The sequence below is a fragment of the Haliotis rubra genome, unplaced genomic scaffold (genome assembly GCF_003918875.1).
Source record: "Haliotis rubra isolate DU_JTF1 unplaced genomic scaffold, ASM391887v1 Scf1245, whole genome shotgun sequence".
In the NCBI taxonomy this organism is placed as follows: Eukaryota; Metazoa; Mollusca; class Gastropoda; order Lepetellida; family Haliotidae; genus Haliotis; species Haliotis rubra.
In genome coordinates, this window is record NW_025765165.1 from 228,092 (window position 1) to 242,712 (window position 14,621).

Sequence of the window (14,621 nt, forward strand, 5' to 3'; positions counted from 1 at the left end):
GTGACAGGAAGGTCCTGGAGGTTATTCTGTCTTGTAGTGTAAGAGATGTAATATAGTGTGACAGGAAGGTCCAGGGGGTTATTCTGTCTTGTAGTGTAAGAGATGTAATATAGTGTGACAGGAAGGTCCTGGAGGTTATTCTGTCTTGTAGTGTAAGAGATGTAATATAGTGTGACAGGAAGGTCCTGGAGGTTATTCTGCCATGTAGTGTAAGAGATGTAACTTAGTGTGACAGGAAGGTCCTGGAGGTTATTCTGCCATGTAGTGTAAGAGATGTAACTTAGTGTGACAGGAAGGTTCTGGAGGTTATTCTGCCATGTAGTGTAAGAGATGTAATATACTGTGACAGGAAGGTCCTGGAGGTTAATTTGTCATGTAGTGTAAGAGATGTAACTTAGTGTGACAGGAAGGTCCTGGAGGTTATTCTGCCATGTAGTGTAAGAGATGTAATATAGTGTGACAGGAAGGTCCAGGGGGTTATTCTGTCTTGTAGTGTAAGATATTGAACTTAGTGTGAAAGGAAGGTCCTGGAGGTTATTCTGTCATGTAGTGTAAGATAATTAACATAGTGTGACAGGAAGGTCCAGGGAGTTATTCTGTCTTGTAGTGTAAGATATTGAACTTAGTGTGAAAGGAAGGTCCTGGAGGTTATTCTGTCATGTAGTGTAAGATATGTAACATAGTGTGACAGGAAGGTCCTGGAGGTTATTCTGTCTTGTAGTGTAAGAGATGTAATATAGTGTGACAGGAAGGTCCAGGGGTTATTCTGTCTTGTAGTGTAAGAGATGTAATATAGTGTGACAGGAAGGTCCTGGAGGTTATTCTGTCTTGTAGTGTAAGAGATGTAACTTAGTGTGACAGGAAGGTCCTGGAGGTTATTCTGTCATGTAGTGTAAGAGATGTAACTTAGTGTGACAGGAAGGTCCTGGAGGTTATTCTGCCATGTAGTGTAAGAGATGTAATATAGTGTGACAGGAAGGTCCTGGAGGTTATTCTGTCTTGTAGTGTAAGAGATGTAATATAGTGTGACAGGAAGGTCCTGGAGGTTATTCTGTCTTGTAGTGTAAGAGATGTAATATAGTGTGACAGGAAGGTCCTGGGGGTTATTCTGTCTTGTAGTGTAAGAGATGTAATATAGTGTGACAGGAAGGTCCTGGGGTTATTCTGTCTTGTAGTGTAAGAGATGTAATATAGTGTGACAGGAAGGTCCTGGAGGTTATTCTGTCTTGTAGTGTAAGAGATGTAACTTAGTGTGACAGGAAGGTCCTGGAGGTTATTCTGCCATGTAGTGTAAGAGATGTAACTTAGTGTGACAGGAAGGTCCAGGGGTTATTCTGTCTTGTAGTGTAAGAGATGTAATATAGTGTGACAGGGAAGGTCCTGGAGGTTATTCTGTCTTGTAGTGTAAGAGATGTAATATAGTGTGACAGGAAGGTCCTGGAGGTTATTCTGTCTTGTAGTGTTAGAGATGTAATATAGTGTGACAGGAAGGTCCTGGAGGTTATTCTGCCATGTAGTGTAAGAGATGTAACTTAGTGTGACAGGAAGGTCCATGGGGTTATTCTGTCTTGTGGTTTAAGAGATGTAACTTAGTGTGACAGGAAGGTCCTGGAGGTTATTCTGTCATGTAGTGTATGAGATATGTGTGACAGGAAGGTCCTGGAGGTTATTCTGTCATGTAGTGTAAGAGATGTAATATAGTGTGACAGGAAGGTCTAGGAGGTTATTCTGTCTTGTAGTGTAAGAGATGTAATATAGTGTGACAGGAAGGTCCTGGAGGTTATTCTGCCATGTAGTGTAAGAGATGTAATGTATAGTGTGACAGGAAGGTCCTGGAGGTTATTCTGTCTTGTAGTGTAAGAGATGTAACTTAGTGTGACAGGAAGGTCCTGGAGGTTATTCTGTCTTGTAGTGTAAGAGATGTAACTTAGTGTGACAGGAAGGTCCTGGAGGTTATTCTGTCTTGTAGTGTAAGAGATGTAACTTAGATGTAACTTAGTGTGACAGGAAGGTCCTGGAGGTTATTCTGCCATGTAGTGTAAGAGATGTAATATAGTGTGACAGGAAGGTCCAGGGGGTTATTCTGTCTTGTAGTGTAAGAGATGTAATATAGTGTGACAGGAAGGTCCTGGGGGTTATTCTGTCTTGTAGTGTAAGAGATGTAACTTAGTGTGACAGGAAGGTCCTGGAGGTTATTTCTGTCTTGTAGTGTAAGAGATGTAGTGTAAGAGATTCAGTGTGACAGGAAGGTCCTAGAGGTTATTCTGCCATGTAGTGTAAGAGATGCAATATAGTATGACAGGAAGGTCGAGGAGGTTATTCTGTCTTGTAGTGTAAGAGATGTAATATAGTGTGACAGGAAGGTCCAGGGGGTTATTCTGTCTTGTAGTGTAAGAGATGTAACTTAGTGTGACAGGAAGGTCCTGGAGGTTATTCTGTCTTGTAGTGTAAGAGATGTAACTTATTGTGACAGGAAGGTCCTGGAGGTTATTCTGCCATGTAGTGTGAGGGATGTAACTCAGTTTGACTTGAAGGTTCTGGAGGTTATTCTGCCGTGTAGTGTAAGAGATGTAACTTAGTGTGACAGGGAGGTCCTGGAGGTTATTCTGCCATGTAGTGTAAGAGATGTAACTTATTGTGACAGGAAGGTTCTGGAGGTTATTCTGCCATGTAGTGTAAGAGATGTAATATAGTGTGACAGGAAGGTCCTGGAGGTTATTTTGTCATGTAGTGTAAGAGATGTAACTTAGTGTGACAGGAAGGTCCTGGAGGTTATTCTGCCATGTAGTGTAAGAGATGTAATATAGTGTGACAGGAAGGTCCAGGAGTTATTCTGTCTTGTAGTGTAAAGATATTGAACTTAGTGTGAAAGGAAGGTCCTGGAGGTTATTCTATTAGTGTAATGTGTAATATAGTGTGAAGGTAAGTTATTCTGTCCTTGTAGTGTAATAACTTAGTGTGACAGGAAGGTCCTGGAGGTTATTCTGTCTTGTAGTGTAAGAGATGTAACTTAGTGTGACAGGAAAGGTCCTGGTAAGGAAAGAGATGTGGTAACATAGTGTGACAGGGAGGGGTTATTCTGTCTTGTAGTGTAAGATAATTAACATAGTGTGACAGGAAGGTCCTGGAGGTTATTCTGTCTTGTAGTGTAAGAGATGTAATATAGTGTGACAGGAAGGTCCAGGGGGTTATTCTGTCTTGTAGTGTAAGAGATGTAACTTAGTGTGACAGGAAGGTCCTGGAGGTTATTCTGTCTTGTAGTGTAAGAGATGTAACTTAGTGTGACAGGAAGGTCCTGGAGGTTATTCTGTCATGTAGTGTAAGAGATGTAACTTAGTGTGACAGGAAGGTCCTGGAGGTTATTCTGCCATGTAGTGTAAGAGATGTAATATAGTGTGACAGGAAGGTCCTGGAGAGGGTTATTCTGTCTTGTAGTGTAAGAGATGTAATATAGTGTGACAGGAAGGTCCTGAGGTTATTCTGTCTTGTAGTGTAAGGGATGTAACTTAGTGTGACAGGAAGGTCCTGGAGGTTATTCTGTCATGTAGTGTAAGAGATGTAATATAGTGTGACAGGAAGGTCCTGGAGGTTATTCTGTCTTGTAGTGTAAGAGATGTAACTTAGTGTGACAGGAAGGTCCTGGAGGTTATTCTGTCATGTAGTGTAAGAGATGTAACATAGTGTGACAGGAAGGTCCAGGAGGTTATTCTGTCTTGTAGTGTAAGAGATTGAACTTAGTGTGACAGGAAGGTCCTGGAGGTTATTCTGTCTTGTAGTGTAAGATAGTTGATGAAAAGGAAGGTCCTGGAGGTTACTATAGTGTGACAGGAAGGTCCTGGGGTTATTCTGTCTTGTAGTGTAAGAGATGTAATATAGTGTGACAGGAAGGTCCTGGAGGTTATTCTGTCTTGTAGTAGTGTAGAGAGATGTAACTTAGTGTGACAGGAAGGTCCTGGGGGTTATTCTGTCCATGTAGTGTAAGAGATGTAACTTAGTGTGACAAAAAGGAAGGTCCTGGAGGTTATTCTGCCATGTAGTGTAAGAGATGTAACTTAGTGTGACAGGAAGGTCCTGGAGGTTATTCTGCCATGTAGTGTAAGAGATGTAAAATGTGTGCAACTTGAGGAGTCAGTAACATTCTTCACCAACGTCCACTTTGTGTATGTGCAACATGAGTCATTGACATTCTTCATCTACGTTATTCTGTCATGTAGTGTTAGGGATGTAACTTAGTGTGACTTCAAGGTCCTGGATGTTATTTTGTCATGTCTTGTAAGAGATGTAACTCAGTGTGACCAGAAAGTACTGGAGGTTATCTTGCCATGTAGTGTAAGAGATGTAACTCAGTGTGACTGGAAGGTCATGGGAGGCATCCCTTGTGATGTATGTATAGTGTTAGGATTTCCTCTTGTCACATGGGTGTGTGTACTAGTGGTGGTATGATTAATTGAAATAATTGAAGATTGGTCACAATGACAAAACGACCAAGCAATCGATCATGTTTTCTCATAATCGAACACATACAATTTTGGACCACTTGTTTGCAATAACAATATCAAAAGGTTGATTTTGTCTCGACATTGCATAAGCACTACAAGCTCGTTCCAAGTCATGATTAAGTTTATCTTAACAACTCCAGGAAATGTATGTTCCTAAAACACTAGTCATCCTTTAAAGATGTGAAATTTGCAAATGCATTTTGTGCAATTTGCGAAAACCCTGAGAGAACTACATGTTTTTTCTTTATTATTTGTGCATTAACTGACAAAACCAGGAAAATGTGATAAATGACGCTAACCAATCATTTTCGATGATTGATCTGTTGTAATGAACCAATCATCAATTTTGAGATTTACACCAATTCCCAACACTAGTGTGTACTGAAACTGACAATCTTATATGGCTGTGATGCCCTGGAATCGCCTTTGATATGTTGTCTTCATGCTTGACTTCCCCATGAGGGATGCGGAGAAAACGGATCCCAGCGAAAACGGACCCCCCCAAAAATCAAGCAAACGGCCTCCGGACCAAGAGAAAACGGCCTCTGTGCCTAGAGAAAATGGCCAACATAGTTGCACCAAGATCAAGGATATTATATGAATATAGATTGCCCAAATAATAGAGATTTACTTCCAGTTTGATTGATTGTGTATTTGACAAGTAAGACTACTTGATAAGGTAGTGTTTATATTGATGAAGCGGATTAGTGGTACTAATTCCAACTTTCGTTCTTGTAGCTCTGCCATGGTCCCTAGTATGGAGATCTACTTTCACTTGTTGGTAATCTATAGCCTGTTTTTTTTTATTGTATTGTCATCTATAGTTTAAATGTTTTAAATATAGGTTCTAGTTTTAGATTTATATCTGCGATAAGCTACTTGTTTTACTGTCCTTCGGTGACAGGTGTTTATAATTTACCTTTAATGATCACGATATGGCTGATATATTGTTGATGTGACTTGAAATTCAGGTCAAGATATCCAATCACCCGCTACTCCCTGCGTAGTGACTGACGTGAGACTGAGAAAGCAGGTTAATAAAAGAATTAATAGATCATCTTATCTAATACTTTCACCGCCAGTCACTGAGTAATGATCACATTTTCTCGTGTTTATTCAATAATTAAATGTTGGTGGGTGAAATAATCATTTCCGGTTGACTGCCACTACTGTTGAGGAGATGCTGACAGACACGTTTGGACCTGATCAGCCAGCCGGCACACAATTATGTCACTTTAAGAAAGAACTGATATCTGATAGACAGGGTTCTTATTTATTCTAGGTATCCCTTTAATACATGTATCACCATATGTGTTATCAATGAAAAGAAACTATGTAAAAAATATAGCATTATGATATATATTGCATTATTCAGAGACAAAATGAAGGAGTTGTCAATATATAATACAGAAGTACAACTTGTAGATGTACAACCACAACCTTTGCCATGACTATGTTATCATGTTGTTGGCTCCTTATTACGATATTGATTTAGAGATGAATAACATTAAAATAAAATACATAGTTTTCTGTTATGTATAATGGCCGTTTCCTCTAGGTATAGAGGCCATTTCCCTAGCAGTGGTGGACGTTTTCTCGTGAGCAGTGACGGTTTTCTTGAAATATCTTTTGGCCGTTTTTGCTGGGGGTCGTTTTCACTCTTTCTCTCTCTCTCTCTCTCTCTCTCTCACACACACACACACACACACACACACACACACACTCACACTCTCACTCACTCACTCACTCACTCACTCACACACACACACTCACTCACTCACTCACTCACTCACTCACTCACTTGTGATACGTCGTTGATGTGTATAGTGAATCATTTTTTGGTTAATAGATGCGTCCTGACATCAAGAAGGATGTGTTCCACCTGAACTGGGCTCCAGATTCTCTCCCTGCTGATGATGTGAGCTGAATTTGTGTCGTCTGAGTGTCTTCATGTGCCATCTGATGTCTGACCTTTATCTGCTTGCCACTTTCCTAAGGAGAGATGGAAACAGTGTTGAGCTCAGTCTCCAAGTCGTGTGTCAACACATGTCCCAGTTTCTGTGTCTACAGATGTCCCAGTCTATGTCTACATATATCCCAGTCTGTGTGTCTGCACATGTCCCAGTCTGTGTGTCTACACATGTCCCAGTCTGTGTGTCTGCCTGTGTCCCAGTCTGTGTGTCTACACATGTCCCAGTCTGTGTGTCTACCTGTGTCCCAGTCTGTGTGTCTACCTGTGTCCCAGTCTGTGTGTCTACACATGTCCCAGTCTGTGTGTCTACACATAGTCCCAGTCTGTGTGTCTACACATGTCCCAATATGTGTGTCTACACATGTCCCAGTCTGTGTGTCTACACATGTCCCAGTATGTGTGTCTACACATGTCCCAGTATGTGTGTCTACACATGTCCCAGTATGTGTGTCTACACATGTCCCAGTCTGTATGTCTACCTGTGTCCCAGTCTGTGTGTCTACACATGTCCCTGTCTGTGTGTCTACCTGTGTCAAGGTCACTGTGTCTACACATGTGTGTTTCAGTGTTTATATGCCTTATGTTTCTCTTTTTGTCAGGCGGTGGGTGACCTACTTGAGTATTTGGACAGCAATCTGCTCACTCTCAACAACAACCTTCTCAAGACCAACTTTGACCGTATCTTAGAATCAATCTGGATTGAAGTATTGGAAGAATTCAAGGACGTTCTTGACAATGAGGAGGTGATGTACGTATATAATAGTTGGTGGTGTGTACATATGAGGTGGTGTATGTACATATGAGGTGGTGTATATACATGTCAGGTGGTGTATGTACATATGAGGTGGTGTATATACATGTCAGGTGGTGTATGTACATGTCAGGTGCTGCATGTACATATGAGGTGGTGTATGTACATATGAGGTGACGTATATACATGTCAGGTGGTGTATGTACATATGAGGTGGTGTATGTACATGTCAGGTGGTGTATGTACATGTGAGGTGGTGTATGTACATATGAGGTGGTGTATATACATGTCAGGTGGTGTATGTACATGAGGTGGTGTATGTACATGTGAGGTGGTGTATGTACACATGAGGTGGTGTATGTACATGTGAGGGGTGGTGTATGTACATGTCAGGTGGTGTATGTACACATGAGGTGGTGTATGTACATATGAGGGTGGTGTATGTACATGTGAGGTGGTGTATGTACATGTGAGGTGGGTGTATGTACATGTCAGGAGTGTGGTGTATGTACATGTCAGGTGGTGTATGTACATGAGGTGGTGTATGTACATGTGAGGTGGTGTATGTACATGTACATGTCAGGTGGTGTACATGTATGTACATGTACATGTCAGGTGTATGTGTGAATATGTACATGTGAGGTGGTGTAGGTGTATGTACATGTGAGGTGGTGTATGTACATGTCAGGTGGTGTATGTACATGTGAGGGTGGTGTATGTACATGTGAGGTGGTGTATGTACATGTCAGGTGGTGAATATGTATGTACATGAGGGGTGGTGTATGTACATGTGGTGGTGTATGTACATGTCAGGTGGTGTATGTACATATGAGGTGGTGTATGTACACATGAGTGGGTGTATGTATGTATGTATGTACATGTCAGGTGGTGTATGTACATGTGAGGGTGGTGTATGTACATGTCAGGTGGTGTATGTACATGTGAGGTGGTGTATGTGCATGTGAGGTGGTGTATTTACATGTTAGGTGGTGTATGTACATGTGAGGTGGTGTATGTACATGTGAGGTGGTGTATGTACACATGAGGTGGTGTATGTACATATGAGGTGGTGTATGTACATGTGATGTGGTGTATGTACATGTGAGGTGGTGCATGTACATGTGAGGTGGTTTATGTACATGAGGGGTGGTGTATGTACATGAGGGGTGGTGTATGTACATGAGGGGTGGTGTATGTACATGAGGGGTGGTGGATGCACATGTGAGGTGGTGTTTGTACATGAGGGGTTGTGTATGCACATGTGAGGTGGTGTATGTACATGTGAGGTGGTGTATGTACATGTCAGGTGGTGTATGTACCTGTGAGATGGTGTATGTACATGTGAGGTGGTGTGTGTACATGTGAGGTGGTGTATGTACATGTGAGGTAGTGTATGTACATGTGATTTGGTGTATGTACATATGAGGTGGTGTATGTACATGTCAGGTGGTGTATGTACATGTATGTGTATGTGAGATGGTGTATCTACATGTGAGTGGTGGTGTATGTACATGTGAGGTGGTGTGTGTACATGTCAGGTGGTGTATGTACCTGTGAGATGGTGTATGTATGTACATGTGAAGGTGATGTATGTACATATGAGGGTGGTGTATGTACATGTCAGGTGGTGTATGTACCTGTGAGATGGTGTATGTACATGTGAGGTGGTGTATGGTGTATGTACATGTGAGGTGGTGGTGTATGTACATGTGAGGTGGTGTACACATGAGAGGTGGTGTATGTACATGTGAGAGGTGGTGTATGTACATGTGGGGTGGTGTATGTACATGTGAAGGTGGTGTATATGTACATGTCAGGTATGTGGTGTATGTACATGTGATGGGTGTATATACATGTATGTACATGTCAGGTGGTGTATGTACATGTGGGGTGGTGTATGTACATATAGGTGGTGTATGTACATAGGTCAGGTGGTGTATGTACATGTCAGGTGGTGTATGTACATGTCAGGTGGTGTATGTACATGTGAGGAAGGTGTATGTGTATGTACATGTGAGGTATTTACATGTATGTACATGTGATGTGAGGTGGTGTATGTACATGTGAGGTGGTGTATGTACACATGAGGGTGGTGTATGTACATGTGAGGTGGTGTATGTACATGTGAGGTGGTGTATGTACATGTGAAGGTGGTGTACCTGTATGTACATGTGAGGGTGGTGTATGTACATGTGAGATGCATGTGAGGTGGTGTATGTACATGTGATGAAGGGTGGTGTATGTACATGTGAGGTGGTGTATGTACATGAGGGGTGTGTATGTACATGTGTGAGGTGGTGTATGTACATGAGGGGGTGGTGTATGTACATGTGAGGTGGTGCCTGTATGTACATGTGAGGTGGTGTGCTGTATGTACATGTGAGATGCATGTGAGGTGGTGTATTTACATGTGAGAGGTGGTGTATGTACATGTGAGGTGGTGTATGTACAGGTGGTGGTGGTGGTGTATGTGTATGTACATGTGAGGTGGTGTATGTACATGAGGGGTGGTGTATGTACATGTGAGGTGGTGTATGTACATATGAGATGCATGTGAGGTGGTGTATGTACATGTGAGGTGGTGCATGTACCTGTGAGGATGGTGTATGTACATGTGAGGTGGTGTATGTACATGTGAGGTGGTGTATGTACATGTGAGGTGGTGCACGTACATGTGAGGTGGTGCATGTACATGTGAGATGCATGTGAGGTGGTGTATGTACATGTGAGGTGGTGTATGTACATGTGAGGTGGTGTATGTGCCTGTGAGGTGGTGCATGTACATGTGAGATGCATGTGAGGCGGTGTATGTACATGTGAGGTGGTGTATGTACATGTGGGGTGGTGTATGTACATGTGAGGTGGTGTATGTACATGTGAGGTGGTGTATGTACATGTCAGGTGGTGTATGTACCTGTGAGATGGTGTATGTACATGTGAGGTGGTGTATGTACATGTGAGGTGGTGTATGTACATGTCAGGTGGTGTATGTACCTGTGAGATGGTGTATCTACATGTGAGGTGGTGTATGTACATGTGAGGTGGTGTGTGTACATGTCAGGTGGTGTATGTACCTGTGAGATGGTGTATGTACATGTGAGGTGGTGTGTGTACATGTGAGGTGGTGTATGTACATGTGAGGTAGTGTATGTACATGTGATTTGGTGTATCTACATGTGAGGTGGTGTATGGTCATGTCAGGTGGTGTATGTACCTGTGAGATGGTGTATGTACATGTGAGGTGGTGTATGTACATATGAGGTGGTGTATGTACATGTCAGGTGGTGTATGTACCTGTGAGATGGTGTATCTACATGTGAGGTGGTGTATGTACATGTGAGGTGGTGTGTGTACATGTCAGGTGGTGTATGTACCTGTGAGATGGTGTATGTACATGTGAGGTGATGTATGTACATATGAGGTGGTGTATGTACATGTCAGGTGGTGTATGTACCTGTGAGGATGGTGTATCTACATGTGAGGTGGTGTGTGTGTACATGTGGAGGTGGTGTATGTGCATTTGAGGTGATGTATGTGCATGTGAGGGTGGTATATGTACATGTCAGGTGGTGTATGTACATGTCAGGTGGTGTATGTACATGTGAGGTGGTGTATGTACATATGAGGTGGTGTATGTACATGTCAGGTGGTGTATGTACATGTCAGGTGGTGTATGTACATGTGAGGTGATGTATGTACATATGAGGTGGTGTATGTACATGTCAGGTGGTGTATGTACATTTGAGGTGGTGTATGTACATGTGAGGTGGTTTATGTACATGTGACTTGTACATGTGTACAAGACTTGTCATTCCTATTGCTTACAACTTTTAGATGCCATAGACAGGAAAGTGTTTCTCTTCCAGAGGCCACCCATCTTCTACCAACGCATGTTTGATGCCCTTGGTCTTCTGGTTGACTTCTTCCATGCTAAAGGGAAAGGGTTAAACATGGAGGACATCCTCTCAGCACAGTTTCAGGTGAGTTCATCAATTGTCCACAGACCTAGGTCAGTTCATTTACTGTCCACAGATCTAGGACAGTTCATCAATTGTCCACAGATCTAGGTCAGTTCATTTACTGTCCACAGATCTGGGACAGTTCATCACTTGTCAACAAATCCAGGTCAGTTTATCAACTGTCCACAGATCTAGGACAGTTCATCAATTGTCCACAGATCTAGGTCAGTTCATTTACTGTCCACAGATCTGGGACAGTTCATCACTTGTCAACAGATCTAGGTCAGTTCATTCACTGTCCACCAGGACAGTTCATTCCACTGTCAGTTCATTTTACTGTCCACAGATCTGGGACAGTTCATCACTTGTCAACAAATCCAGGTCAGTTTATTTACTGTCCACAGATCAAGGTCAGTTTATCAACTGTCCACAGATCTAGGTGAACCGATTGACTGTCCGTCTTTTGGCAGTAGATGACATATGTTATACATTATGTTTCTAGGAGTTGCGAGACCTGTTGACTTTTCACAAGATGGACACCATGTCTCTGATTGAGACATTCTACATGCAGATGGCAGAGATCCAGGTGAGTTGCCACTATCAGCAATTTGGTTTCTTGCTGAGATAAAAGAGTGTCATGTAAGTGTACTTAATTATGTGTTCTTTATCTGAATTGTCCAATCTACAAAAAATGTACAAAACTATTAAAAGCACATCTCTTCAGTCATCTCTGAATTTAACCTTTTGTGAACTGGCAGACTGTGAACATTGTGGAATATATTTCCAGAAGCAGCAAGAGAGTACAGAGTTTGGTATCCTCAACTTCCGTGCTGTGTACAGATATGACTCCCACACACTGTATGTCGAAGGTATGTGATGTTGGCAAATGATCATCTTGTGCACCGACTACATTCTGTTTCAGAGACTTTCTATCTTGACCTCCTCCCTGACTATAGCATATACTGTGTTGACCACAACACAGACCACTCCTGTGTTGACCACAACCCAGACCACCTCCTGTGTTGAGCAAAACACAGACCAAAAAACACAGACCACCTCCTGTGCAAAAAGGACAGACCAAACACAGACCACCTCCTGTGTTGACCACCAGACCAAAACACAGACCACCTCCTGTGTTGACCAAAACACAGACCACACAGACCACCTCCTGTGTTTGACTACACCACAACACAGACCACCTCCTGTGTTGACCAAAACACAGACCACCTCCTGTGTTGACCAAAACACAGACCAAAACACAGACCACCTCCTGTGTTGACCAAAACACAGACCACCTCCTGTGTTGACAACAACCTAGACCACCTCTGGCCAGACAATCTAGTGATCAACAGCATGAGCATCGATCTGCGCAATTGGAAACCGATGACATGTGTCAAACAAGACCACCCGATCCGTTAATTAAGCCTCTTCGACGACAAACATAGTTGCCTTTTGTGGTAAGCATGGCTTTCTGAAGACCTATTCTAGCCTGGATCTCTTTGCTGACTACAACCTCTGTGTTCACCAATTACTCTCTCCTGACTACAACCTGTGTGTTCACCAATTCCTATCTGCTGTGTTCACAATTACTCTCTCTGACTACAACCTGTGTGTTCACCAATTCCTATCTGCTGACTACAATCTCTGTGTTCACCAATTACTCTCTGTGGACCACAACCTGTGTGTTCACCAATTACTCTCTGTGGACCACAACCTGTGTGTTCACCAATTACTCTCTGTGGATCAACCTGTGTTCACCAACCTGCTGGCTACAACCTGTGTGTTCACCAATTACTCTCTGTGGACCACAACCTCTGTGTTCACCAATTACTCTCTGTGGACCACAACCTCTGCGTTCACCAATTACCGTCAGCTGGCTACAACCTGTGTGTTCACCAATTACTCTCTGCTGGCTGCAACCTTTGTGTTCACTAATTACTCTCTGCTGACTACAACCTCTGCGTTCACCAATTACCGTCAGCTGGCTACAACCTTTGTGTTCACTAATTACTCTCTGCTGACTACAACCTCTGCGTTCACCAATTACCGTCAGCTGGCTACAACCTGTGTGTTCACCAATTACTCTCTGCTGGCTACAACCTCTGTGTTCACCAATTACTCTCTGTGGACCACAACCTGTGTGTTCACTAATTAGTCTATGTGGACCACAACCTGTGCCTTGACAGCAAACCCACATTCTGTCTTGACTACAACCTTTGTGTTGACCACATTCCCTGTTGACTGCAGCCATTGCATTAACTGCATTACACCGTCTAGGCTGTGTTCACTTTGAGGAGTCATCCTTCCATTTCAGTGGACATAGTGTTACAGTATCCATTTCATCCATTCCTAGGCTGTGTTCCTCTGAGAGTCATCCTTCAGTGGACATAGTGTTACGGTATCCATTTCACCATCTAGGCTGTGTTCACTCTGAAGTCATCCTTCAGTGGACATAGTGTTACAAGTATCCATTTCACCGTCTAGGCTGTGTTCACTCTGAGAGAGTCATCCTTCAGTGGACATAGTGTTACAGTATCCATTTCACTCTGGGCTGTGTTCACTCCTAAGGGGACATCTAGGCTGTGTTCACTCTGAGTCATGACATAGTGTTACAGTATCCATTTCACCGTCTGGGCTGTGTTCACTCTGAGAAGTCATCCTTCAATGGACATAGTGTTACAGTATCCATTTCACCGTCTAGGCTGTGCTCCCTCATAGTGAAGTCATCCTTCAGTGGACATAGTGTTCCAGTATCCATTTCACCTTCTAGGCTGTGTTCACTCTGAGAAGTCATCCTTCAGTGGACATAGTGTTACAATATCCATTTCACCATCTAGGCTGTGTTCACTCTAAGAGTTATCCTTCAGTGGACATAGTGTTACAGTATCCATTTCACCGTCTAGCCTGTGTTCACTGAGAGTCATCCTTCAGTGGACATGAGTGTTACAGTATCCATTTCACCATCTAGGCTGTGTTCACTCTGAGAGTCATCCTTCAGTGGACATAGTGTTACAGTATCCATTTCACCATCTAGGCTGTGTTCACTTTGAGAGTCATCCTTCAGTGGACATAGTGTTAAAGTATCCATTTCACCATCTAGGCTGTGTTCGCTCTGAGAAGTCATCCTTCAGTGGACATAGTGTTACAATATCCATTTCACCATCTAGGCTGTGTTCACTCTAAGAGTTATCCTTCAGTGGACATAGTGTTACAATATCCATTTCACCGTCTAGGCTGTGTTCACTCTGAGAGTCATCCTTCAGTGGACATGAGTGTTACAGTATCCATTCCACCGTCTAGGCTGTGTTCACTCTGAGGAAGTCATCCTTCAGTGGACATAGTGTTACAGTATCCATTTCACCGTCTAGGCTGTGTTCACTATGAGAGTCATCCTTCAATGGACATAGTGTTACAATATCCATTTCACCGTCTAGGCTGTG

At 42.7% G+C, this 14,621-nt stretch overlaps 1 protein-coding gene across 1 annotated transcript in view; it reads left to right on the forward strand.

Moving 5' to 3' along the window:
- LOC124266296 (BAI1-associated protein 3-like) overlaps positions 1-12,050 on the forward strand; it is a gene marked incomplete at its 3' end in the record, with an annotated part of 222,224 nt that extends 210,174 nt beyond the window's left edge. The window contains 5 exon segments of the mRNA XM_046701113.1: positions 6,349-6,417; positions 7,071-7,219; positions 11,091-11,202; positions 11,684-11,767; positions 11,969-12,050. Coding sequence (XP_046557069.1) covers positions 6,349-6,417; positions 7,071-7,219; positions 11,091-11,202; positions 11,684-11,767; positions 11,969-12,050 — 496 coding nt within the window.
- Between the last annotated feature and the right edge of the window lie 2,571 nt (positions 12,051-14,621).